The sequence below is a fragment of the Bombina bombina genome, chromosome 12 (genome assembly GCF_027579735.1).
Source record: "Bombina bombina isolate aBomBom1 chromosome 12, aBomBom1.pri, whole genome shotgun sequence".
Taxonomy (NCBI): Eukaryota; Metazoa; Chordata; class Amphibia; order Anura; family Bombinatoridae; genus Bombina; species Bombina bombina.
Window position 1 is genome coordinate 128146111 of NC_069510.1, and position 26618 is coordinate 128172728.

The 26618-nt window shown below is 40.6% G+C and overlaps 1 protein-coding gene across 1 annotated transcript in view; it reads left to right on the plus strand.

The window, feature by feature from the left end:
- HMCN2 (hemicentin 2) overlaps nucleotides 1-26618 on the plus strand; it is a 542629-nt gene that overhangs the window by 502905 nt on the left and 13106 nt on the right. The window contains exons 89-90 of the mRNA XM_053695481.1: nucleotides 8239-8556; nucleotides 9230-9349. Of these exons, the coding sequence (XP_053551456.1) occupies nucleotides 8239-8556; nucleotides 9230-9349 (438 nt within the window). The remainder of the gene's footprint in view (nucleotides 1-8238; nucleotides 8557-9229; nucleotides 9350-26618) is intronic.

The window sequence follows — 26618 nt, forward strand, 5'->3', positions numbered from 1 at the left end:
TGTTACGTTGTGTAAAAGACCTCTCTACTATGAGAGTAATTCGTCCCGTTCCAATACTGGGGCAGGGGTTTTACTCCAATCTTTTTGTGGTTCCCAAAAAAGAGGGAACGTTCAGACCCATTTTAGATCTCAAGAGTCTAAACAAGTTTCTCAGAGTCCCATCCTTCAAGACGGAGACTGTTCAAACAATTCTACCATTGATCCAGGAGAGTCAATATAGGACTACCATGGACTTGAAGGATGCATACCTTCATATTCCTATCCACAAGGATCATCAGTTCCTAAGGTTTGCCTTCCTGGACAAACATTTTCTGTTCGTGGCTCTTCCTTTTGGGTTGGCCACAGCACCCAGGAAGATGGTGACAACTGACGCTAGTCTACTAATTTGGGGTGCAGTCTGGAATTCCCTGAAGGCTCAGGGTGTGTGGACTCAGTTGGAGTCTCTACTTCCAATCAATATTCTGGAATTGAGAGCAATATTCAATGTGCTTCAGGCTTGGCCTCAGTTGGCTTTGGCAAATTCATCCGTTTTCAGTCGAAAAACATCACGACTGTGGCTTACATCAATCATCGGAGGAACAAGGAGTTCCTTAGAGATGACAGAAGTATCCAAGATAATTCGGTGGGCGGAGGCTCACTCTTATCTGTCAGCAATCTACATCCCAGGAGTGGACAGCTGGGAAGCGGACTTAATAAGCAGACAGACGTTTCATCCGGGGGAGTGGGAACTCCATCCGGAGGTCTTTGCCACCCTGATTCTCAGATGGGGCAGACCGGAATTGGATCTGATGGCGTCTCGTCAGGATGCCAAGCTCCCAAGATACGGATCCAGGTCAAGGGATCCTCAGGCTGAACTGATAGATGCCTTGGCAGTGTCTTGGTCGTTCAACTTAACTTATGCGTTTCCACCGTTTGCTCTCCTTTCCCGGGTGATTGTACGGATCAAACAGGAGAGGGCTTCAGTAATTCTAATCGCGCCTGTGTGGCCTCGCAGGACTTGGTATGCCGATCTAGTGGACATGTCCTCTCTGCCGCCGTGGAAGCTTCCATTGAGGCGGGACCTTCTCATTCAGGGATCCTTCCAACATCCGAATCTAGATTCTCTTCAGCTGACTGCTTGGAGATTGAACGCTTGATTTTATCTAAGCGGGGGTTCTCTTATTCGGTCATTGATACTTTGATTCATGCACGTAAGCGTGTTACTAGAAAGATCTACTATAAGATATGGCGTAAATATCTTTATTGGTGCGAATCCAAGGGCTACTCATGGAGTAGTTAGGATTCCCAGGATTCTATCTAATCTCCAAGAAGGATTGGAGAAAGGGTTATCAGCAAGTTCCTTAAAGGGACAAATCTCTGCTTTGTCGATTTTACTACACAAATGTTTGGCAGATGTTCCAGACGTTCAGTCTTTTTGTCAGGCTCTAACCAGAATCAAGCTTGTGTTTAGACCAATTGCTCCACCCTGGAGTTTGAATTTAGTTCTTAAAGGGACAGTCTACCATAGAATTGTTGTTTTAAAAGATAGATAATCCCTTTATTACCCATTTCCCAGTTTTGCATAACCAACACTGTTATATTAATATACTTTTTACCTCTGATTACCTTGTATCTAAGAACCTTCTTCCAGCCCCCTGATCACATGACTGACTGTTTATTCTCTATTGTCTTAAATGTAGCATTGTTTTGTGCTAAATCTTAAATAACCCCCTGTGCCTGAACAGTGTTATCTATATGGCCCACGTGTACTTTCTGTCTCTGTGTTGAAAAGAGATTTAAAAATCATGTGATAAGAGGCAGCCCTCAAAGGCTTAGAAATTAGCCTACCTATGTTTTGTTTAAACTAAGAATACCAAGAGAAAAAAGCATTTGATGATAAAAGTAAATTGGAAAGTTGATTCAAATTAAGTCCTATCTGAATTTATACTAGACTGTCCCTTTAATGTTCTTCAAGGGGTTCCATTTGAACCCATGCATTCCATAGATATTAAGTTATCTTGGAAGGTTTTATTTTTGGTTGCTATTTTTTCTGCTCGTAGAGTGTCTGAGCTTTCAGCGTTACAATGTGACTTGCCTTATCTTCCATTCTGATAAGGTGGTTTTTACGTACCAAACCTGGTTTCCTTAAGGTTGTTTCAAATAAGAATATTAATCAGGAAATAGTTGTTCCATCATGTCCTAATCCTTCGAAGAAGGAACGTCTGTTACATAACTTGGATGTGGTCCGTGCGCTGAAGTTTTACTTGCAGGCGACTAAGGAATTTCGTCAATCATCTTTATTTGTTGTTTTTTTTTTTTTTTTTCTGGAAAGCGTAGGGGCCAGAAAGCTACGGCTACCTCTTTCTTTTTGGCTGAAGAGTATCATCCGTCTGGCATATGAGACTGCTGGACAGCAGCCTCTTGAAAGAATTACGGCTCATTCTACTAGGGCTGTGGCTTCCTCATGGGCATTTAAAAATGATGCTTCTGTTGAACAGATTTGCAAGGCTGCAACTTGGTCGTCTCTTCACTTTTTCAAAATGTTATCAATTTGATACTTTTGCTTCATCTGAGGCTGTTTTTGGGAGAGAGGTTCTTCAAGCAGTGGTGCCTTCCATTTAGGTTCCTGTCTTGTCCCTCCCTTTCATCCGTGTCCTATAGCTTTGGTATTGTATCCCATAAGTAAGGATGAAATCTGTGGACTCGTCATATCTTGCAAAAGAAAAGGAAATTTATGCTTACCTGATAAATTTATTTATTTTACGATATGACGAGTCCACGGCCCACCCTGTCATTTCTAAGACAGGTATTTACTTGCTTTTTGTTGCACTTCAGTCACCTTTGCACGTTTTGGCTTTTCCTTTCTCTTCCTAACTTCGGTCGAATGACTGGAGTGGGAGGGAAGGGAGGAGCTATATATACAGCTCTGCTGTGGTGCTCTTTGCCACTTCCTGCTGACCAGTAGGCGTAATCCCATAAGTAAGGATGAAATCCGTGGACTCGTCATATCGTAAAAGAAATACATTTATCAGGTAAGCATAAATTTCCTTTTTGTAATACTTGAGCCTCCCGGGAGATTTAGTGGTATACGCCCACGATGGACGGAGTTACTAGTTCGCGCCGTTTTCTGGCGCTCTCGCTATACCTAGAGCGAAGTTTTTACAGAGGTTGGAGTCTTCACGCCCACAATGGGCGGAGTGGCTTGTTTGCGCCGCTTTCAGGCGCTTCCTCTTCTAATTCTGCAAGTGCCGGGAGTTGGAACGTCGTCACGCCCACTAGGGGCGGAGCTTTGTGACGACTGGGGGGGGGATTCGCTCTTAATGAAGTATACCGGGGGCAGTGCGTTTCACAAAACCCAGTGTTAATTTCCCTTTCATTGTGGGTCTAACTCGCTGAGAGAGTGCAGTTTGACTGTTTTTCTATAGTTCATTGTTACTCAAACACTTTGCAGGTCTACAGAAAATGTGCGTTTTGGGAAAGGGAAGTGAGTGGATGATAGGCATCACATACCTTTTGGTTGGGCACTTCAGCATGTTTTCTGAGAACTACTACAGTTCATCAATCCAACTCTCATGTGCATAGTAAAAAAAAGTTGCTGTTTAGTATTGAAAGTGACGGTAACATTTTTCATTTGTTGATTTTATTTTAAAAATTTTCAGCTGTTTATTTGTTATTTCATCCATTGTGTCTTAGGATGGAACAAATGCTCGCAAATATGACAAAAGACCCCGGACAGCTGACTCTGCATGCTAAGGCACTGGGGCTGAGTTCTGTAGCAACCCAAGGGTTGCAGGTTGGGTCACCGACGAGGTCAGCTCAACATTTCATCCTTCAGAGGTTGATAAAATGAGCAGCGCCTTGAGACCCTTACGGGTGATTAGCCACACTTTTCTAGTACCCAGTACATTCATTCATAAATACATGGGTATACCTATATAGACATACATAGGTGCATTGTAGCCCTTTGCAGTTAAAGGGACAATCAACACCAGAATGTTTAAATCAGTTTCTTTTAAGACTTAGAGACAGTACCGTCCTTTTCTGTGCAAATTTTGTAAAACAACTTTACGTTATTTGTTCCTTCATCTTTTGTGATTGGAGATGGCACAAAAATGTACATACTGAGGTTTCTTGTTCAGACTTCAGAAGACTTTTTTTAAAAATAAATAAATAAATAAAAATATATCTACTCTCTCTCTAAGGAGATTGCGATTAGGAAAAGGTTGACATTGGTATGCCATTCTTTTCTCCTGTAGTATTCAGTGGAGGTGCCCTGCGCCTCCTTTTTAACTCTCCATTCGGAGTTATGGGGCCTTATGTTTTGTTTCCACATGGTAGGAAACATTCTTTGAGGAAGTTTTTCAATATTTACTGTTTCCAATACTTACTCTATATTGCTGAGATACTTTGGAATTTTCCGATTTCTATAAAGTGCTTAATGAGCTGGACAGATAGCTCAGCATGCTACTGCACTGTGGTTGAGCTCTGTAGCAACCCAAGGATTGCAGGTTCGATCCCTGGTGAGTTCCACTGTCTTTCGCACTTCTGAGGTCGATAGAATCAGTGCGTTGAGACCCTTATGGGTGATTAGCTGCTCTTTAATAGCTGACGCTGTCAGGGAATCTGGACGGACTGTCCTTATGATGGAAACACTCTACTATTCCTGTTGAGCTGCTTACACACTTGTGCGGTAGCATATTGCTTTGATGTTTATGTAGAATCTCGCAGGACAGACTTCTTTTAAAGATTTCAGGATGTATCAGTCTAGGCTCCTGTCAAGGCATGTCACACTCTGTCTCTGAAATCAGAATAAGCTTGGAAGTTGGATCTCAACTGCAGATGGAACAACTAATATATTTGCTGGTATGTGTAGTTACTCAGGTAATTCTAGTAAGAGCTTATGCTGGATAGAAAGAGGAAGAAAGAGTTAATCACTCCTGTGAGAGTCAGTGATTGTAGGTTACAGGAGAAAGTCCGGTTAAACCACTAGTTATTCCTTAGAAGGTGCACCTTTAATTATGGAAGTTAGCCACAACTGATGAGATGTAGATCAGTAGAATGATAATCAAGTAGTAACTGGAAGTAACTCTCTTGTTTGCTCGCAGGTGAGTGGAACAGCTTTCAGATTGAGAACAGGCAGCAACAGAGGGAGAGCGGTACAGCTGCAGGCTGTGTGCTGCGAGAGAAGAGGGTGTGTGCGTGAGCACCAATCAGCTGGCGGGAATCTCTGACAGGCTACGACGGAGCGCAGCAGTGTAGAGCTGTGAGAGGCTTGTTTGCGGGGAGACCCGCGCTGTTGTGGTGGCAGAGTGGTTAGGTTGTTTGCGGGGAGACCCGCGCTGATGAGGTGATAGTCTGGATAGGATGAGGGCAACACCAGCGTAGCTCACGGACTAAATGCGGAAACTCAGGAGATTGGGTATGAGTCACTGGAGCTGAAGCGGTGAGTGCTGGTCCGCTGTTAGAGTTTGGAAACCCTGTGTCACTCGGCGGTTAGCTTCTAATTGTAATCCAGGTCAGGTCTGTGGCAGGATGTCACAGTAGGCACACAGGGTCTGTGGCAGTAGTAGATTAATTCTTTGAGGAATAATGTATCAGTTCACTATAATTGAGCCAGGAATTGAGTTGTGCTAGCGTCTCTCTTGGGAAACAGTATACAACTGCATTAAACGGCAGGTGAGAGGGGGAGGAGCAGCCTTAAATAAGGTTGAATTTAAAGGCATACACCTCATACATGACAAGGCATTACAAGGGACTGACTTTACTTGGTCCTGGAGAGGGAATATCTCCTAAGCTAGAGGGAATCTATTTGCAATTAAAGCTGCTGGGAAACACAACCATTCTTGGAACATGGGTGGATAAGCGAGAACTCGCTGCTGAATCGGGACCGGATCTTGTAGAGAGCAGATTTCCTTGCCATTTGGGCTTGTGCACAGATTGTTCAGGATCCCTGTCTCAGGGATGCAAACTGAATTTGGAAATTCTTCTCGGAAGATTTTTTTTATTCACGAATATCTGCAAACCAGATGAAATGAGGTGTTCTTACATTGTGGGAGTGTCCTCTCTTCTTTGGGAGTGATTTGTCCCGTTCCATTACTGGGACAGGGGCTTTATCAAGTCAGTTTGTAGTCTTCAAGATGGGAACTTTCAGTTCTGTTTTGGTCCTCAGGAGTCTCAATAAGATGCTATTGGGACCCTTCTTCCATTGATCCAGGAGGGTCAATTTATGACAGTAGATCTGAGGATGCATATCTTCATGTTCTTTTCCACAGAGATCATCTCAGGTTTCTGAGGTGTGACTTTCTGGTCGAACATTTTCAGTTCGTGGTTCTCCCTTTCGGTCTGGCCACGGCATTCAGAGTTCTTTCAGAGATTATGGGGTCTCTTCTAGCGGTTCTAAGACCACGGGGCATTGCGTGCCGTTTTTATCTAGATCCATGCCCCATTTCGACTTTGTGAGATCCTTCCTGAGAACTCACGGGTGGAAGGTGAATATAGTGAGGAGTTTATTAATTCCGCAGACAAGGGTACCCTTCCTGGGAACTCTCATCGACTCTGTATCCTTCAGAATTCCTTACTGTCTGACCCCCCGTCAGAAGAAATTCTGAATACATGTCGAGCTCTTCAGTCCAATCCTCAGCCATCAGTGGCTCAGTACATGGAAGTAATTGGATTGATGGTGGCGACAATGGACATCTTACTGTTTGCTCAGGCAGCGGACTGGTGTTTTGCCAGCTTTGTTTACTGTAATCTCTAGCTCAGGAGATGAGGGAATTTTTTTTTCTGTGGTGGTTGTCGATGGAGCATTTATCTAAGGGGACATGCTTTTGCAGTCTTTTCGGTTGAGGAACAGTCTGGAACTTCAGAGCTTAGGGTGTATTCACTCAAGCGAGTCTCTTCTCTCCATAAACATTCTAGGGGTTAGCAAGGGCTAACCTGCTTCGGACCTGGCCTTGGTTGGCTTTGGCCAATTTAATCTGCTTCCAGTTGGGCGACATAACGACAGTGGTTTACATCAGTCGTCAGGATTTTTTTTTTTTTTTCTCTCAGGTTCTGACTTGAATCAGTCCCGTGTTTAATTTATTTGCTCCTCTTTGGAGTTTGAATTTAGACCTTAAAGTTTTTCACGGGGTTCAGTTTGAACCTATGCATTCCATAAGATATTAAGTATCTTAGAAAGTTTTATTTTTGGTTGCTATTTCTTCTGCTCTCAGTTTCTGTGTTTTCGACATTGCAATGTGATTCTCCTTATCTTATTTTTCATTCTGATAAGGTGGTGCCATGTACCAAACCTGGGTTTCTTCTTCAGGTTGTTTCAAATTAAAAAAATTTTCCTTGAGTCCTCATCCTTCTATGAAGGAGCGGCTGTTACATAATTTGGACATGGTCCATGCCTTGAAGTTCTGCTTACAGGCGGCTTTGGATCTTAGTCAATCATCTTCCTTGTTTCTTTTTTTTTTTTTTTTCAAGGAATCGTAGGGGTCAGAAAGCTACGGCTACCTTTTTTCTTTCTTTTTGGTTGAAGAGTGTCATCCGTTTTGCATATGGGACTGCTGGACAGCAGCCTCCTAAAAGAATTACGGCTCATTCCGCTAGGGCTGTGGCTTCCTCATGGGCATTCAGTAATGCTTCTGTTGAACGGATTTACAAGGCAGCGACTTGGTCGTCTCTTCACACTTTTTCAAGATTTTGCGAATTTGATACTTTTGCCTCCTCTAAAGCTATTTTTGGGAGGAAAGTTCCTTCAGCAGTGGTGCCTTCCGTTTGGGTTCCCTGTCTTGTCCCTACCGTTTCATCCATGTCCTGTAGCTTTGGTATTGTATCCCACGAGTAAGGATGAAATCAGTCGACTCATCGTATCTTGAAAAAGAAAAGGAAAATTTATTCTTACCTGATAAATTAGTTTCTTTTATGATACGATGAGTCCACGGCCTGCCTTGTTTTTATGAGACAGATCTTTGTTTTTGTTAAACTTCAGTCACCTGTGCTTCTTGGCTTTTCCTTTCTTTTCCTAACTTTGGTCTAATGACTGGGTTGGGAGGGAAGGAAGGAGCTATTTATACAGCTCTGCTGTGGAGCTCTTTGCCTCCTCCTGCTGACCAGGAGCCGTAACCCCACAAGTAAGGATGAAATCCGTGGTCTCATCGTATCGTAAAAGAAACAAATTTATCAGGTAAGAATAAATTTTCCTTTTTGACTTTAGTGTCCCTTTAAATCATCCAGTCTTTTTACTTAATTTGTATCCCTTTTTATTTCTAGATATTAATGAGTGCCAACAAATACCCAAACCCTGTGCGTTTCAGTGCCAAAATATGGCTGGCAGCTACAAATGCCTTTGCCCCCCTGGAAAGCAGCTTTTGGTAGATGGCAGGTCGTGTGCCGGGCTGGAGAGGATTGGGAACAATTCAGCTTTTGGTAACAGTGGCCCACAGATTGAGGGGGCTCTCACAAGTGGACGAATTCATGGAAACAACGTATATACCTGGCTATCCTTCAGCCAAAATGCAAACTTGCTCGGTCAGAGCAGTATAGCCCGCTGTCCCACAGGTTTCATAAGAAGGAATGGAGTGTGCACAGGTAATGACTGTCAGTTTGTAAAGTTAATGCCATGGTTACCAAAGATTAGTCTAGCAATTCTATTTGCAAAGGAAGTAGGTTATTGTGCTTTATTAACTTGACAGTCGATTTGATGTCACGTGACATCGCGTCATATGTGGTGTAAACCTAGTATGACATCGCGTCATATGTGGTGTAAACCTAGTATGTGAATTTATGCATAAGATTCATTAGGCAGATCTAACAGACTGACACCAATCAGTGCTGTTCTATTAGCTACAGCTCAGTCAAAGTATTGAAAACATGGAATTAGGAAAAGCCAAGTACTACCTGTTTAGGGTGTCCTGAAGTCCCTCATATCGCCATAGCCTCTGTTAGATGGTTGGGTAACAGTAAAACTAATTTACAAGGCCACTGTTATGGCTTTTTTTTTACTAATCATACTCTTAGAATGTCATTTGTCTGTATCTTAGAGCTTAAAAAGCAATGTAATTGAAAGTGCAGCTTAGCAAGCATAGGCGGGGCTTTGTTTGATTTGTAAAGGACAGTAAAAACAGATTTAACTCCTTACCTGCCAGGCAGCAGCAACAACACATTGTAGAGCAGTGTGCCACAGTGATCTGTGGCAGATGAGGGGGGTTAAGTTGCACAAATCGCCGTTGTTCACTGTTTAGCGGTGTCTCTCCTTTCTCAGATATGGATGAATGCCACATGCGCAGCCCTTGCCAACATGAATGTAGGAACACGGAGGGCAGCTATCAGTGTCTGTGCCCTGCTGGCTACCGCCTGCTCCCCAACAACAGGAACTGCCAGGGTAAGTGCCAGTGCTGTGTCTTCACTTGGCCTGCCACCTGCTTCTTGTTAAGCACGTCTGTGTCTGTTTAACGTAAAACGGTACATTCTTTCTAATGGCATGGTGAGTCCACGGATCATCAGTTACTTTTGGGAATATCACTCCTGGCCAGCAGGAGGAGGCAAAGAGCACCACAGCAAAGCTGATAAGTATCACATCCCTACCCACAATCCCCCAGTCATTCTCTTTGCCTGTAGTGCAAGGAGGTGGTGAAGTGTTTGGTGCCTGATGAGAAGTCTTCTTCAATCAAGATTTTATTATTTTAAAAGCAGAGTTAGGTTTGCTCTGATCTTTTGTAGGGTCTAGCCTTAGTCCACGTCAGTCTCTTCAGTGGGGCAGTGGTGGCTTTTGAGCACTTGGGAACTTGTGTGGTACAATCCTCACTGCGTTTTTCTCAGGCTTTTGCTGCCCTAATCTGAAAGCCTGAGTAATGCTACTCAGATTCTTTCTTTCTTCACAGGTCCATGTGAGGTGCTGCACCCTCTCAAACCAGGTGAGCTGTCTTGCTGCCGGACAGCATTTCTTCGGGTAAGTGCCATCTATTTTTTTTGGTGAACCTGGGTTGTCCTTGCTGATTGTTGTAGAAATTCACCCACCAATAAAGTGCTGTCCAGAGTTCTGAACCAAGAAAACAGCTTAGATGCCTTCTTTTTCAAATAAAGATAGCAAGAGAACAAAGAAATTGATAATAGAAGTAAATTAGAAAGTTTCTTAAAATTGCATGCTCTGAATCACGAAAGAAAAAATTTGGATTTAGTGTCCCTTTAATGGGACTTATTTTTATTAAAACCTTTGTGTAAGGGGTTAATCTTGCAATGTTGCGGCTACTTGAGACTGTGAGGAGCAAGGCTTATTTTTGTGGCTGTTCTGTTTTTTCATACGGATTCTACTTGGTTTTTATCTTTATGGGTGTGTCTTGCTTTATTTGCACAAACCCGTTACAGTTAGGAGACTTTTATCTGCCAGGACCGCTCCGTACATAAGGGAGGGTCCTTGTAGAGGCGGTTCATTTTCCTTTGGCGCGCTTTCAGTTGTGACTATTTGGAGACCAGCTGCGGAGTGGTGACAGTTGTCGGCTGCTCTTGTGTCTTTTCTTTGCGCTGCCGTCACAAGTCTGGATTAGCTTATCTGTGAAGGAAAGTTACTTCTAAGGGCTGCAGGACAGGTAGGCACCTAAGTAAAGCTGCGAAGGTGTTTAATGTTTAAACGTTAACGAAACAGGTAACCTAAACATTTCTTAAAGGTACAGTACTTTTATTTTTGTTTTGAAATTTAAAAAAAAGTTTTATTATTAAGATGGATCTTTTAAACTAAGCAAAGTGGGGGAGGGGCAGTTAGAACACAATAGAACAGAGATCAGTCTGTGAATATGTCACTCCCTTAATATCTCAAGGAAGGGATGACTTAAGAAATGTCACATTAGAAAGTATAGAGGAAAGCACACCAAGTAGCAGCAGAAAGCACATGAAAATTAAATGTATGACAGGTAAAATGGGGGAGCTGACGCTCTTAGTTGCAGAAGAGGACTATATCGGTATAACTGAAACTTGGTGGGATGCTTCACATGACTGGGCAGTTAACTTAGAGGGGTATACTTTATTTAGGAGGGACAGGAATAATAAAAGGGGTGGAGGAATCTGCATGTATGTTAAACCTAACCTTAAACCTACAATAAGGGAAGATATTTGATACAAGTGACAATGTAGAGACCCTGTGGGTTGAAATAAAGAGTGGGGGGAGGGATTCTAAAAATATTACTAGGAACATGCTACAAGCCCCCCAACATTAGGAAACAACTACTAATCCAAGTAGGTAAGGGTGCTAATAACAGTGCTGTAATTATGGGAGATTTTAACTACTCTGATATAAACTGGGCCAATGAAACTAGTAATTCATCTAAGGGGGATAGATTTTTAAATGTTCTCAGGGATAACTTCTTGTCACAATTAATAGAGGAGCCAACTAGGAATAACGCTATATTGGATTTAGTGCTATCAAACAATACAGATATAATATCAAACATAGAAGCCAAAGAACATTTGGGTAAATTTGAAATCACATTTGAAATCTCTTTTCATATGCAGTGTCTTAATGGTTTAAGACTTAATTTCAAGAAAGCAAAATTCAGCGATTTAAGGAAATCATTAAATATAAATTGAGACAATGTATTCCCTAATAAAAATACAGACGATAAATGGATATTTAAAAATGTGTTAAATAAACATATCAACAAATACCATATAGTTATAAAAATCAAAGCCAGTGTGGCTAAATTAAAAATGTGAGATATTAGGGAAAAACGGGCATTTAAATTATTCAAAGAAAATAGTACAGACTCAGCATTCCATATATATAAGGAATGTAACAAAGCATGCAAAAAAGCAATCACATTAGCCAAAATTGAAAATGAGAAATTAATTGATAAGGATTCTAAGTCTAACCCTAAAAGGTTCTTTAAGTACATAAATAGCAAAAAATCTAAGGACGACAATTTAGGTACATTAAAATGCGTGGAGGGTAGCATGATAAATGAAAGGGAGAAGGCTGAGGTACTAAACCAGTTTTTTTTTTTTTTTTTCTTCAGTAGACGAGAGGAACCATTGGATGATACTTTGGAACAAAATAGAACATTTAAGTCAATACCATTAACTGGGTAATGTTTAGGATATCTAGGAAAAAAATGGATAATAAGGTAAATAAATCTCCAGGCCCAGATGGAATACACCCACGGGTGTTAAGGGAATTTAGCACTGTTATAGACAAACCACTACTTTTAATTTTCCAAGACTCTATCCTCAGGCATGGTACCCCAGGATTGGCGCAAAGCTGATGTGGTGCCACTCTTCAAAAAGGGAAGCAGCGATGATCCAGGAAGCTATAGACCATTCAGTCTGACATCAATAGTGGGGAAGATATTTGAAGGGATTATAAGGGATTATATTGACGAGCATATTCGTGCAAACAAGATTGAGTTCTAATCAGCATGGTTTTATGATAAATAGATCATGTCAAACTAATCTAATTAGATTCTATGAGGAAGTAAAAATATAGATAAAGGGGAATCCGTTGTGATATACTTAGATTTTGCAAAGGCATTTGATACAGAGCAACATGAGCGATTAATGCACAAAAGGGACTGGGAATAGCTGAAAATGTTAGCTCATGGATAAAAGATAGGGAGCAACTAGTAGTATTAAATGGATCATACTCGGAATGGACAAAGGTAATCAGTGGAGTCCCCCAGGGATCAGTACTGGGCCCTGTTCTTTTTAATATTTTTATAAATGACTTGGAGCAAGGATTAAATAGCGACATCTCTAGTTTTGCAGATGATACTAAGTTAAGTAAGGTCATTAGGTCAGAGCAGGATGATTTTTTTGTTAGAAAGGGATCTGCAAAATTTAGAAGTATGAGCAAGTAAATGGAAAATGAGATTTAATACGGGAAAATGCAAGGTTCTAATTTTGGAAGTAAAAATAAGCAGGCAACGTATTTTTTAAATGGAACAAGACTTAGCCAAACAGAGGAGGAAAGGGATTTGGGAGTAGTGATAGATAATAAGCTAAAGATGGGTGCACAATGCAGGGCAGTGGCTTCAAAGGCTAATAAGATACTAGCATGTATTAAGAGGCATTGATTTAAGGGAGGAAAGTATAATTCTGTCACTATATAAAGCCCTGGTAAGACCTCACCTTGAGTATGGAGTGCAGTTCTGGGGACCGATTGCTAAAAAAGATATTGCAGAACTAGAAAAAGTTCAGAGAGAGGCCACAAAGCTAATAAGGGGATTGGAGAATTTAACCTATGAGAGGCTAGCCAAACTGGGTCTGTTTTCCTTAGAAAAAAGGCGCTTGAGAGGTGACATGATTACTTTATATAAATATATTAAAGGCCCATATACAGAGATGGCAGAATCTGTTTATTCCAAGAAAATTGTGACGAGGTCACAATTTAAGGTTGGAGGAAAGAAGATTTAATACCCTGCAACGGAAATGTTTTTTCACTGTAAGAGCAATAAAATTGTGGAACTCATTACCAAAGGAGGTAGTGAATGCCAATACCCTAGATACATTTTAAAAATAGTCTGGATACATTTCTGTATATAAACAAAATTCATGGATAGGATTGCTAGTATTAAATGGGTCACCTTTTAGTGGGGTTATTTAAGCTTAAATGGAGGTTTTTTTTTGTTTTTTGTTTTTTAGTATTTTAGATTTGTATAGGTTGAACTTGATGGAATTCAGAATTTTTTTAACCTTATCTACTATGTTATGTTACTATGTAAGAGGCTTTACAAGTTTTCGCTTGCCAGTTGTGTTTTGATGCCCAGGTGAAACTCAAAGTTCTCTCAATGCACAAGGGACAAAAAGGAACTTTAAGTTATAGAGATAAAATGTTTGATCATGAGCCACCATTAGCTCAGGCGAATGCTGTTCAAGTGTCTCCTGTTGCAGATATGCTGCAGCTTTCTCCTCAATCGTCCCAATCTTTTCAGTCTCCTCATGCAGTGCCCTGCATTTCCTCTCCCAATCAAGTATGATTTTCTTTACAGGACATTGCTACCCAGGTATCCCCTGCAGTATCTGAGGCATTGTCTGCTTTCCCCATTCTGCAGGGAAGGTGTGAAAGGAGTCTTAAGGAATTGGTAAGGTTTCTGATCAAGTTGTGGCTACCCAGGGTGTCCTTTCTCAAAAGTCTGAGGAAGAAGACACGGCGGTAGCGTCTGAGGGTGAAATCTCAGACTCTGATAGTGTAATTCCTTCTAATGCTGAAGTGGTATCCTTCAGATTTAAGCTAGAACACCTTTGCTTATTACTTAAGGAGGTTTTGGCTACTTTGGACGACTCAGACACGACTATCGTTGTCAACCCTAAAAAAATCCAGTAAGCTGTACAAGTACTTTTATGTTCCTTCCGCGGTGGAGGTTTCTTTTACAAAGATATGACGAGTCTACGGATTTCATCCTTGTGGGATATTAACCTCCTGCTAACAGGAAGTGGCAAAGAGCACCACAGCAGAGCTGTGTATGTGTATATATATGTGTATGTATGTATATGTGTATACATATTCAAGGGGGCTGACAAAGGCGGTGCCACTGTCATTTTGGACAGAGTTTATTATATCAAGGAGGCACTATCACAATTAGGAGATAGGGACACATATAGGACATTGCAACAGAATCCATTAAATATTATACAGAAGGAAATCACAGGTATTTTGCAAAGAGCAGTAGACAGGAATATCATAGATAATAAACTTATGGATTTCTTAAACGTAAATAATCCATGTAACCCTATCTTCTATACTGTACCAAAAGTCCACAAGGACAGTCAGAGACCACCAGGGAGACCTATTGTCTCTAGTGTAGACTCTATACACTAATATTTCCAAGTTTATCGACAAAATACTACAGCCAGAGGTGATTAAGATGGCCAATTACTTAAAAGATACCAACCACTTTCTGGAAAAAACAAAGGCCCTAGAATTCCCAAGTGACAAATATCTCCTGTTCACCATGGATGTGAAAAGTCTCTACACCTCCATAAAACATGAAACAGGGATAGCTGTTATAAGGAAGACATTGATGGTGAACAGGGGATATAGTCACGGTCAGGTAAACTTTATTGAGGATCTTTTGAGATTGATCCTTTATTGGAACTATTTTCTGTTTCAGGACCAGTGGTATGTGCAGACAAGAGGCACTGCTATGGGCTCTAACGTTGCCCCATCATACGCCAATCTCTTCATGAAGGAGATTGAAGAAAATTGTGTATACCAAAATGCATTATTCAGAAAGTATGGGGCTGTATGGCTCCGCTACATTGATGATGTGTTTGGCGTATGGTGGGGCAACGTGGAGTCCCTTTTACAGTTCGTCAAAGAGCTTAATATGGAAGTAAGAGGTTTAGAGTTTACTGTAAACTACAGTGAGGAACATGTAGCTTTTCTGGATACGAAAGTCATCAAAGCAGGTAGACTCTTAGTTTGATCTACACTGTAAAGAAACAGACAAGAATAACCTCCTTCTTTATAATAGTTTTCACCCCAGGAATCTGATAGTCACTCCCTAGGAGTCAACTTCTCAGAGTTGATAGGATTGTGAGTACAAATGACAGGAAGTCTCACAGATTTAAAGAAATGAAAGAAAAATTCACTAATAGGGGATACCCTAGTAAATTATTGGACAATACTTTGTCTAAATTGGATAGAATTAAGGACAGGAACACGGATAAGAACAGGGATAGAATGGTTTTTGTGAGCCAATATAATCCACTTAGTAACAAAATAGCGAAATTAATACGCCAGAATTGGCACATTTTGGAGGAATGTAACAAGGGAGTGACACAATTTAAAGAACCTCCTCTCATGGCATATAAAAGGGTTAAGAGCCTAAGGGACCAGCTTGTTAGGACAGATGTGGGGACCATGGGTAAAATACAACAGACTCTTACTGGTAAGAAGAGGGTAGGCACCTTCCCTTGTTACAATTGCATGAGTTGCCATTCGATCATCAAAGGAGAAAATTTCCATCACCCTCAGAGTGGTAGGAAATATAATATAATAAAGGTTTTTATACCTGTGAGACAACTCATGTAATTTACCTCATTAAATGCCCGTGTTCTTTGGTATACATTGGTGAGACTACTTGTAAGGCCCGTGACCGTATGAGCCAGCACAGATCAAATATCAGGTGCAAAAATAAAGAGGCCCCAGTCTCAGGTCATTTTTTAGAGAAGGGACATAGTGTCAGCCAGATGAGGTGGCAGATAATAGACCATGTGGGCCCTAATAGGAATGGAATGGATAGGGAACGTCTCCTACAACAAAGGGAAATGTGGTGGATACACCAACTAGCCACACTCCAACCTAGGGGTCTCAATAGAGACTATGATTTGTCTTGTTTTTTTTCTAAAGGTTATATTTAAATGGTTCACAACAAGATTTTGGTCTAATATTAGTCTGCCTTGTTTAGGTTTTTTCAAAAAAAGCGTTTCTTTCATGTAATTAGCAAGAGTCCATGAGCTAGTGACGTATGAGATATACATTCCTACCAGGAGGGGCAAAGTTTCCCAAACCTCAAAATGCCTATAAATACACCCCTCACCACACCCACAATTCAGTTTTACAAACTTTGCCTCCGATGGAGGTGGTGAAGTAAGTTTGTGCTAGATTCTACGTTGATATGCGCTCCGCAGCAAGTTGGAGCCCGGTTTTCCTCTCAGCGTGCAGTGAATGTCAGAGGGATGTGAGAAGAGTATTGCCTATTTGAATGCAGTGATCTCCTTCTACGGGGTCTATTTCATAGGTTCTCTGTTATCGGTCATAGAGATTCATCTCTTACCTCCCTTTTCAGATCGACGATATACTCTTATATATACCATTACCTCTGCTGATTCTCGTTTCAGTACTGGTTTGGCTATCTGCTATATGTAGATGAGTGTCCTGGGGTAAGTAAGTCTTATTTTCTGTGACACTCTAAGCTATGGTTGGGCACTTTGTTTATAAAGTTCTAAATATATGTATTCAAACATTTATTTGCCTTGACTCAGAATGTTCAACTTTCCTTATTTTCAGACAGTCAGTTTCATATTTGGGATAATGCATTTTTTGATTTATTCATTTTTTCTTACCTTCAAAAATTTGACTCTTCCCGGTGGGCTATTAGGCTCGCGGGGGCTGAAAATGCCTCTTTTTATTACGTCATTTTTGGCGCTGACTTTTTTGGCGCAAAATTCTATTTCCGTTTCCGGCGTCATACGTGTCGCCGGAAGTTACGTCATTTTTTGACGTTATTTCGCGCCAAAAATGTCGGCGTTCCGGATATGGCGTCATTTTGGCGCTAAAAGCATTTAGGCGCCAAATAATATGGGCGTCGCTTTAGTCTCCTCAATTATTTCAGTCTCATTTTTTATTGCTTCTGGTTGCTAGAGGCTTGTTCTTGGCATTTTTTCCCATTCCTGAAACTGTCATTTAAGGAATTTGATCAATTTTGCTTTATATATATGTTTTTTCTCTTACATATTGCAAGATGTCTCACGTTGCATCTGAGTCAGAAGATACTACAGGAAAATCGCTGTCGAGTACTGAATCTACCAAAGCTAAGTGCATCTGCTGTAAACTTTTGGTAGCCATTTCTCCAGCTGTTGTTTGTATTGATTGTCATGACAAACTTGTTAAAGCAGATAATATTTCCTTTAGTAAAGTGCCATTGCCTGTTGCAGTTCCTTCAACATCTAAGGTGCAGAATGTTCCTGATAATATAAGAGATTTTGTTTCTGAATCCATAAGAAGGCTATGTCTGTTATTTCTCCTTCTAGTAAACGTAAAAAATCTTTTAAAACTTCTCTCCCTACAGATGAATTTTTAAATGAACATCATCATTCTGATTCTGATGATTCCTCTGGTTCAGAGGATTCTGTCTCAGAGGTTGATGCTGATAAATCTTCATATTTATTTAAAATGGAATTTATTCGTTCTTTACTTAAAGAAGTACTAATTGCTTTAGAAATAGAGGATTCTGGTCCTCCTGATACTAATTCTAAACGTTTGGATAAGGTATTTAAAGCTCCTGTGGTTATTCCAGAAGTTTTTCCTGTTCCTAATGCTATTTCTGCAGTAATTTCCAAAGAATGGGATAAATTGGGTAATTCATTTACTCCTTCTAAACGTTTTAAGCATTTATATCCTGTGCCGTCTGACAGATTAGAATTTTGGGACAAAATCCCTAAAGTTGATGGGGCTATTTCTACCCTTGCTAAACGTACTACTATTCCTACGTCAGATGGTACTTCGTTTAAGGATCCTCTAGATAGGAAAATTGAGTCCTTTCTAAGAAAAGCTTATCTGTGTTCAGGTAATCTTCTTAGACCTGCTATATCTTTGGCTGATGTTGCTGCAGCTTCAACTTTTTGGTTGGAAACTTTAGCGCAACAAGTAACACATCGTGATTCTCATGATATTATTATTCTTCTACAGCATGCTAATAATTTTATCTGTGATGCCATTTTTGATATTATCAGAGTTGATGTCAGGTTTATGTCTCTAGCTATTTTAGCTAGAAGAGCTTTATGGCTTAAAACTTGGAATGCTGATATGGCTTCTAAATCAACTTTACTTTCTATTTCTTTCCAGGGTAACAAATTATTTGGTTCTCAGTTGGATTCCATCATTTCAACTGTTACTGGTGGGAAAGGAACTTTTTTACCACAGGATAAAAAATCTAAAGGTAAAAGTAGGGCTAATAATCGTTTTCGTTCCTTTCGTTTCAACAAAGAACAAAAGCCTGATCCTTCATCCTCAGGAGCAGTTTCAGTTTGGAAACCATCTCCAGTCTGGAATAAATCCAAGCCAGCTAGAAAGGCAAAGCCTGCTTCTAAGTCCACATGAAGGTGCGGCCCTCATTCCAGCTCAGCTGGTAGGGGGCAGGTTACGTTTTTTCAAAGAAATTTGGATCAATTCTGTTCACAATCTTTGGATTCAGAACATTGTTTCGAAAGGGTACAGGATTGGTTTCAAGATGAGACCTCCTGCAAAGAGATTTTTTCTTTCCCGTGTCCCAGTAAATCCAGTAAAAGCTCAAGCATTTCTGAAATGTGTTTCAGATCTAGAGTTGACTGGAGTAATTATGCCAGTTCCAGTTCTGGAACAGGGGATGGGGTTTTATTCAAATCTCTTCATTGTACCAAAGAAGGAGAACTCCTTCAGACCAGTTCTGGATTTAAAAATATTGAATCGTTATGTACGAATACCAACGTTCAAAATGGTAACTGTAAGGACTATCTTGCCTTTTGTTCAGCAAGGGAATTATATGTCCACAATAGATTTACAGGATGCATATCTGCATATTCCGATTCATCCAGATCATTATCAGTTCCTGAGATTCTCTTTTCTGGACAAGCATTACCAGTTTGTGGCTCTGCCGTTTGGTCTAGCGACAGCTCCAAGAATTTTTTCAAAGGTTCTCGGTGCCCTTCTGTCTGTAATCAGAGAACAGGGTATTGTGGTATTTCCTTATTTGGACGATATCTTGGTACTTGCTCAGTCTTTACATTTAGCAGAATCTCATACGAATCGACTTGTGTTGTTTCTTCAAGATCATGGTTGGAGGATCAATTTACCAAAAAGTTCTTTGATTCCTCAGACAAGGGTAACCTTTCTGGGTTTCCAGATGGATTCAGTGTCCATGACTCTGTCTTTAACAGACAAGAGACGTCTAAAATTGATTGCAGCTTGTCGAAACCTTCAGTCACAATCATTCCCTTCGGTAGCCTTATGCATGGGAATTCTAGGTCTTATGACTGCTGCATCGGACGCAATCCCCTTTGCTCGTTTTCACATGCGACCTCTTCAGCTCTGTATGCTGAAGCAATGGTGCAAGGATTACACGAAGATATCTCAAACAATATCTTTAAAACCGATTGTTCGACACTCTCTAACATGGTGGACAGATCACCATCGTTTAATTCAGGGGGCTTCTTTTGTGCTTCCGACCTGGACTGTAATTTCAACAGTTTGGGAATCTCAGGAGGTGAGATTACCGATCAATATTTTGGAACTCCGTGCAATTTTCAGAGCTCTTCAGTTTTGGCCTCTTCTGAAGAGAGAATCGTTCATTTGTTTTCAGACAGACAATGTCACAACTGTGGCATACATCAATCATCAAGGAGGGACTCACAGTCCTCTGGCTATGAAAGAAGTATCTCGAATTTTGGTTTGGGCGGAATCCAGCTCCTGTCTAATCTCTGCGGTTCATATCCCAGGTATAGACAATTGGGAAGCGGATTATCTCAGTCGCCAAACGTTGCATCCGGGCGAATGGTCTCTTCACCCAGAGGTATTTCTTCAGATTGTTCAAATGTGGGAGCTTCCAGAAATAGATCTGATGGCGTCCCATCTAAACAAGAAACTTCCCAGGTATCTGTCCAGATCCCGGGATCCTCAGGCGGAGGCAGTGGATGCATTATCACTTCCTTGGAAGTATCATCCTGCCTATATCTTTCCGCCTCTAGTTCTTCTTCCAAGAGTAATCTCCAAGATTCTGAAGGAATGCTCGTTTGTTCTGCTGGTAGCTCCGGCATGGCCTCACAGGTTTTGGTATGCGGATCTTGTCCGGATGGCCTCTTGCCAACCGTGGACTCTTCCGTTAAGACCAGACCTTCTGTCACAAGGTCCCTTTTTCCATCAGGATCTCAAATCCTTAAATTTAAAGGTATGGAGATTGAACGCTTGATTCTTGGTCAAAGAGGTTTCTCTGACTCTGTGATTAATACTATGTTACAGGCTCGTAAATCTGTATCTCGAGAGATATATTATAGAGTCTGGAAGACTTATATTTCTTGGTGTCTTTCTCATCATTTTTCTTGGCATTCTTTTAGAATACCGAGAATTTTACAGTTTCTTCAGGATGGTTTAGATAAGGGTTTGTCCGCAAGTTCTTTGAAAGGACAAATCTCTGCTCTTTCAGTTCTTTTTCATAGAAAGATTGCTATTCTTCCTGATATTCATTGTTTTGTACAAGCTTTGGTACGTATAAAACCTGTCATTAAGTCAATTTCTCCTCCTTGGAGTTTGAATTTGGTTCTGGGAGCTCTTCAAGCTTCTCCGTTTGAACCTATGCATTCATTGGACATTAAATTACTTTCTTGGAAAGTTTTGTTCCTTTTGGCCATCTCTTCTGCCAGAAGAGTTTCTGAATTATCTGCTCTTTCTTGTGAGTCTCCTTTTCTGATTTTTCATCAGGATAAGGCGGTGTTGCGAACTTCTTTTGAATTTTTACCTAAAGTTGTGAATTCCAACAACATTAGTAGGGAAATTGTGGTTCCTTCATTATGTCCTAATCCTAAGAATTCTAAGGAGAAATCGTTGCATTCTTTGGATGTTGTTAGAGCTTTGAAATATTATGTTGAAGCTACGAAATCTTTCCGTAAGACTTCTAGTCTATTTGTTATCTTTTCCGGTTCTAGAAAAGGCCAGAAAGCTTCTGCCATTTCTTTGGCATCTTGGTTGAAATCTTTAATTCATCTTGCCTATGTTGAGTCGGGTAAAACTCCGCCTCAGAGAATTACAGCTCATTCTACTAGGTCAGTTTCTACTTCCTGGGCGTTTAGGAATGAAGCTTCGGTTGACCAGATCTGCAAAGCAGCAACTTGGTCCTCTTTGCATACTTTTACTAAATTCTACCATTTTGATGTATTTTCTTCTTCTGAAGCAGTTTTTGGTAGAAAAGTACTTCAGGCAGCGGTTTCAGTTTGAATCTTCTGCTTATGTTTTTCGTTAAACTTTATTTTGGGTGTGGATTATTTTCAGCAGGAATTGGCTGTCTTTATTTTATCCCTCCCTCTCTAGTGACTCTTGTGTGGAAAGATCCACATCTTGGGTAGTCATTATCCCATACGTCACTAGCTCATGGACTCTTGCTAATTACATGAAAGAAAACATAATTTATGTAAGAACTTACCTGATAAATTCATTTCTTTCATATTAGCAAGAGTCCATGAGGCCCGCCCTTTTTTTGTGGTGGTTATGATTTTGTATAAAGCACAATTATTCCAATTCCTTATTTTATATGCTTTCGCACTTTTTTATCACCCCACTTCTTGGCTATTCGTTAAACTGAATTGTGGGTGTGGTGAGGGGTGTATTTATAGGCATTTTGAGGTTTGGGAAACTTTGCCCCTCCTGGTAGGAATGTATATCCCATACGTCACTAGCTCATGGACTCTTGCTAATATCAAAGAAATGAATTTATCAGGTAAGTTCTTACATAAATTATGTTTTTTCAAAAAAAAGCCTTTTAACAAAAAAGCGTTTTACCACATATTATCCCTTAATTTCTATCCAATTGCTTTAGGACTATTTTAAAATAGTGAGCTTTGAGAATGTGAGCTAATGTCAATTATGGTTAGAGTAAAAAAATACAAAAATGTATAAATTAATCTGCATCCACATATTTTTTATACACTTGTATATATTTTTATATTTTTCTATATTATTATACATTGTATATTGTTTTTAAATTAGTAGTATGTATCCTTTAGGAGGTAGTATATACATGTAGTGTAATGATCACTGATGACCACTAGAGGGTGACATTTCCCTAATGTAGGTGCATTTTGGCGCCTTGTGGAGGGTATTTAAATGTTGGTGTTGTTTAATAAAGATATAGCATGAGGAAGGGGCTGTGACCCCGAAACGTTGCTTACTGAATACATTGCCTTTTCTACTTTTGGAGTGCTGGAGTTCTACTTTGTGTGTGCTATTTGCAGATTGTTAGAGGGCTGTGGCAGTGCCCTTGGTCTCCTGTGCACCCAAACCTCTGTGCTGTGCTCACCTATGGACTATATATATATATATATATATGTGTATATATCCCCTCCACCCCCAGTCATTCTCTTTGCCTGTGTTATACTAGGAAGACATGGTAAAGTGAGGTTTTAGTTTCTTCAATCAAGAAGTTTTTTATTTTAAATGGTACCAGTGTGTACTATTTTCCTCAGGGGGATATGGATGAAGATTTCTGCCCTGAGGTTTGATGATCTTTGCATTTGTAACTAAGATCCACGCTGGCTCCCACAAGACTTCTGAAGGTAACCATGAGACCTCTTCAGTGTGGAGACCGGTTTCATGCTACAAGCAGCATTAAGGTATGTGCAGCCTTTTTTTCTGAGGAGACTTGGTGTATCAGAACTGGCTGGCATTATTTCCCTGTATGAGAATGCGGTAAGCAGCAAAACCTATTTTAATAAGAGGGGTGTTACTGGAGTCCATATATTATATTTATCATTACTTGATATTTGGGCATTATGTGACATGGGAGACAATATAAAAAACAATGTTTTATGTTTTTTATTTTGGCACTTAAAACTTATTGGTTTTATGCTTGATGGTTGTATTGTGTGTATTTTTACTTTAGTGCAAAACCGCATTCCCATGCGGTGTTTGGGCCTACTCCGACTTTTGACCTTAAGGGGTGGAGTCTATTTTGGCGCACTTCCTTCAGGCTTAGCAGCAGCAAACGGTAACTCGGTGGCTCCTGGACTGTGTAGCTGGTCTGAAGGGTTGGAAACTTGATTCGAAGTACCCTGGGGGCAGAGGGTATTTCTCTTGCAAGGTGTATCCAGTCCACAGATTCATCCTTTACTTGTGTGATATTCTCATTCCCTACAGGAAGTGGCAAAGAGAGCACACAGCAGAGCTGTCCATATAGCTCCCCCTCTAGATCCACCCCCCCAGTCATTCTCTTTGCCGGCTCTAAGCACTAGGGTCTCTCTACGGGAGGGTAAAGTGAATGTGGTGTTAGAATTGTAGTTTTATATCTTCAATCAAAAGTTTATTTTTAAATGGTACCGGTTTGTACTATTTACTCTCTAGCAGAAAAGTGATGAAGATTTCTGCTGAGAGGAAAATGATTTTAGCATGTTGTAACTAAAATCCACTGCTGTTCCCACACAGGACTGAGGAGTACCAGAAAACTTCAGTTGGGGGGAACAGTTTGCAGGCTTGACTGCAATGAGGTATGTTCAGTCATTTATTTCTAGACAAGACTGAGACAATGCTAGAAGATACTGACAATATCCCCATGTGGGGAGGGTAAGCTATGTTCTGAGACTTGGTAAAGAATTGAATGCTTACATAACAGGGCTAATTAGGCTGGTTGACACTAATTCAGGGCAATCGATTATTTGTTTAAGAAATACTCGTTGGAGACACTTTTTTAAGCACTTTGGAGTGTTTTTCTGGGGTTATTATCCACATGGCAAAAATTTAGTCACTTGGAAGTGATTTTTGTAGGCCTCACAACTCGAGTGGTGTGGTAGGGGCCTAATTTCGCGCCTCAGATGCCCAGTTAGAATTGAAAGACAGTTCATGCTGCTTCACATGGAGGGTCCAGCTGCTGATTGAGGACCTTAAAGAAGTTTTTTTCCCCAAAACTGATCCCTAAGGGCAGGTAGGGCCACAGCAGTAAGCTGTGGCAAGGTGCTGTAGTTATTTATCTGGTTGCTGGCTTTAGGCAGCTTCGGTTTGGGCATTAAGGGGTTAATCGTTCTGCAAATTGTGGTGCAATCATATGAAAGCCTTAGGTACATACTGTGAAAATTTCAAAAGGATTGCTACATTTTTCACTATTTTGCAAAATTGTGTTCTCTTTATTTCTTAAAGGCACAGTAACGTTTTTTTCAAATTGTTTTTTATTTGATTAAAGTGTTTTCCAAGCCTGCTTGTGTATACTACTAGTCTGTTAAACATGTCTGACACTAAGGAAAATCCTTGTTCAATGTGTTTAGAAGCCATGGTGGAACCCCCTCTCAGAATGTGTCCCAATTGCACTAATATGTCTGTACACTTTAAAGATAATATTGTTGCACTTAAAAATGTGGCCCAAGATGATTCTCAGACTGAAGGTAATGAGGATAGTCCGTTTACCTCTCCCCATGTGTCACAACCAGTTACGCCTGCGCAAGCGATGCCTAGTACCTCTAGTGCGTCTGCCCTTATTACATTGCAACAACTAGGAAGGATCTTCTACTTCAGGGTCCCTTCCTTCATCCAAATCTTGTTTCTCTGAAGCTGACTGCTTGGAGATTGAACTCTTAATTTTATGTAAGCGTGGGTTTTTAGAGTCGGTCATTGAGACCTTGATCCAGGCTCGTAAGCTTGTGACTCGTACTATCTACCATAAGATTTGGCGTAAATATTTCTATTGCTGTGAATCTAAGGGATACTCTTGGAGTAGTCGGGATTCCTAGGATTTTGTCCATTCTACAGGATAGTCTGGAGAAGGGTTTGTCAGCTAGTACTCTGAAGGGTCAGATTTCGCTTTGTCTATTTTGTTGCATAAGCGTTTGGCGGATGTGCCAGATGTGCAATTGTTCCGTCAGGTTATGGCCTGTTTAAACCGATTTACTCCTCCCTGGAGTCTTAAGCTTGTTAAGGTTTTACAGCAGGCTCCGTTTTGAGCCTATGCATTCCTTAGATATTAAGTTATCTTGGAAAGTTTTGTTTCTTATTTCCTATGCGTACTAAGTTGTGTTTCCTGCCTGAAGTTGTTTCGTTCAAGAATATTAATCAGGAAATAGTTGCTCCTCTGTGTCCTTACCCTTCTCATAAGGAACGTTTGTGGCATAACCTAGGTGATGTTCGTGCACTGAAATTCTATCTGCAGGCGACTAAGGACTTTCGTCAGTCTTCTGCTGTATTTGTTTTTCTGGGAAACGCAAAGGTCAGAAAGCTACGGCTACTTCGCTTTCCTTTTGGCTGAAGAGTGTTATTCGTTTGGCCTACGAGACTGCTGGTCAGCAACCTCCTGAGAGATTCACAGCTCATTCCATGAGGGCTGTCTCTTCTTCCTGGGCTTTCAAAAATGAAGCTTCTGTAGAACAGATTTGCAAGGCTGCAACTAGGTCATCTTTGCATACTTTTTAAAAATTCTATAAGTGATACTTTTGCCTCGGCTGAGGCTTCCTTTGGGAGAAAGGTTCTTCAAGCAGTGGTGCCTTCTGTTTAGGTTACCTGTCTTGTCTCTCCCTTATCTGTGTCCTCTAGCTTGGGTATTGGTTCCCAACAGTAATTGATGATGATCCGTGGACTCACTGTCATTAGAAAGAAAACATTTATTTACCTTCCCTCATTTATTTATTTCTTGATACGGTGAGTCCACGGCCCGCCCTATTTTTTTCAGACCGTTTCTTTTCTATATAAACCTCTGCACCTTACTTCCTTTTCTCTCCTTTCCTTTGGTTGAATGACTGGAGGATTGTGGGTAGGGAGGTGATACTTATCAGCTTTGCTTTGGTGCTCTTTGCCTCCTCCTGTTGGCCAGGAGTGATATTCCCAATAGTAATTATGATGATCCATGGACTCACCATGTCAAGAAAGAAATTTATCAGGTAAGCATAAATTTTGTTTCTCTTGTTAAGTGTATCCAGTCCACGGATCATCCATTACTTGTGGGATATTCTCCTTCCCAACAGGAAGTTGCAAGAGGATCACCCACAGCAGAGCTGCTATATAGCTCCTCCCCTCACTGCCATATCCAGTCATTCTCTTGCAACTCTCAACTAAGATGGAGGTCGTAAGAGGACTGTGGTGTTTTATACTTAGTTTATTTCTTCAATCAAAAGTTTATTTTTAAATGGTACCGGAGTGTACTGTTTATCTCAGGCAGTATTTAGAAGAAGAATCTGCCTGCGTTTTCTATGATCTTAGCAGAAGTAACTAAGATCCTTTGCTG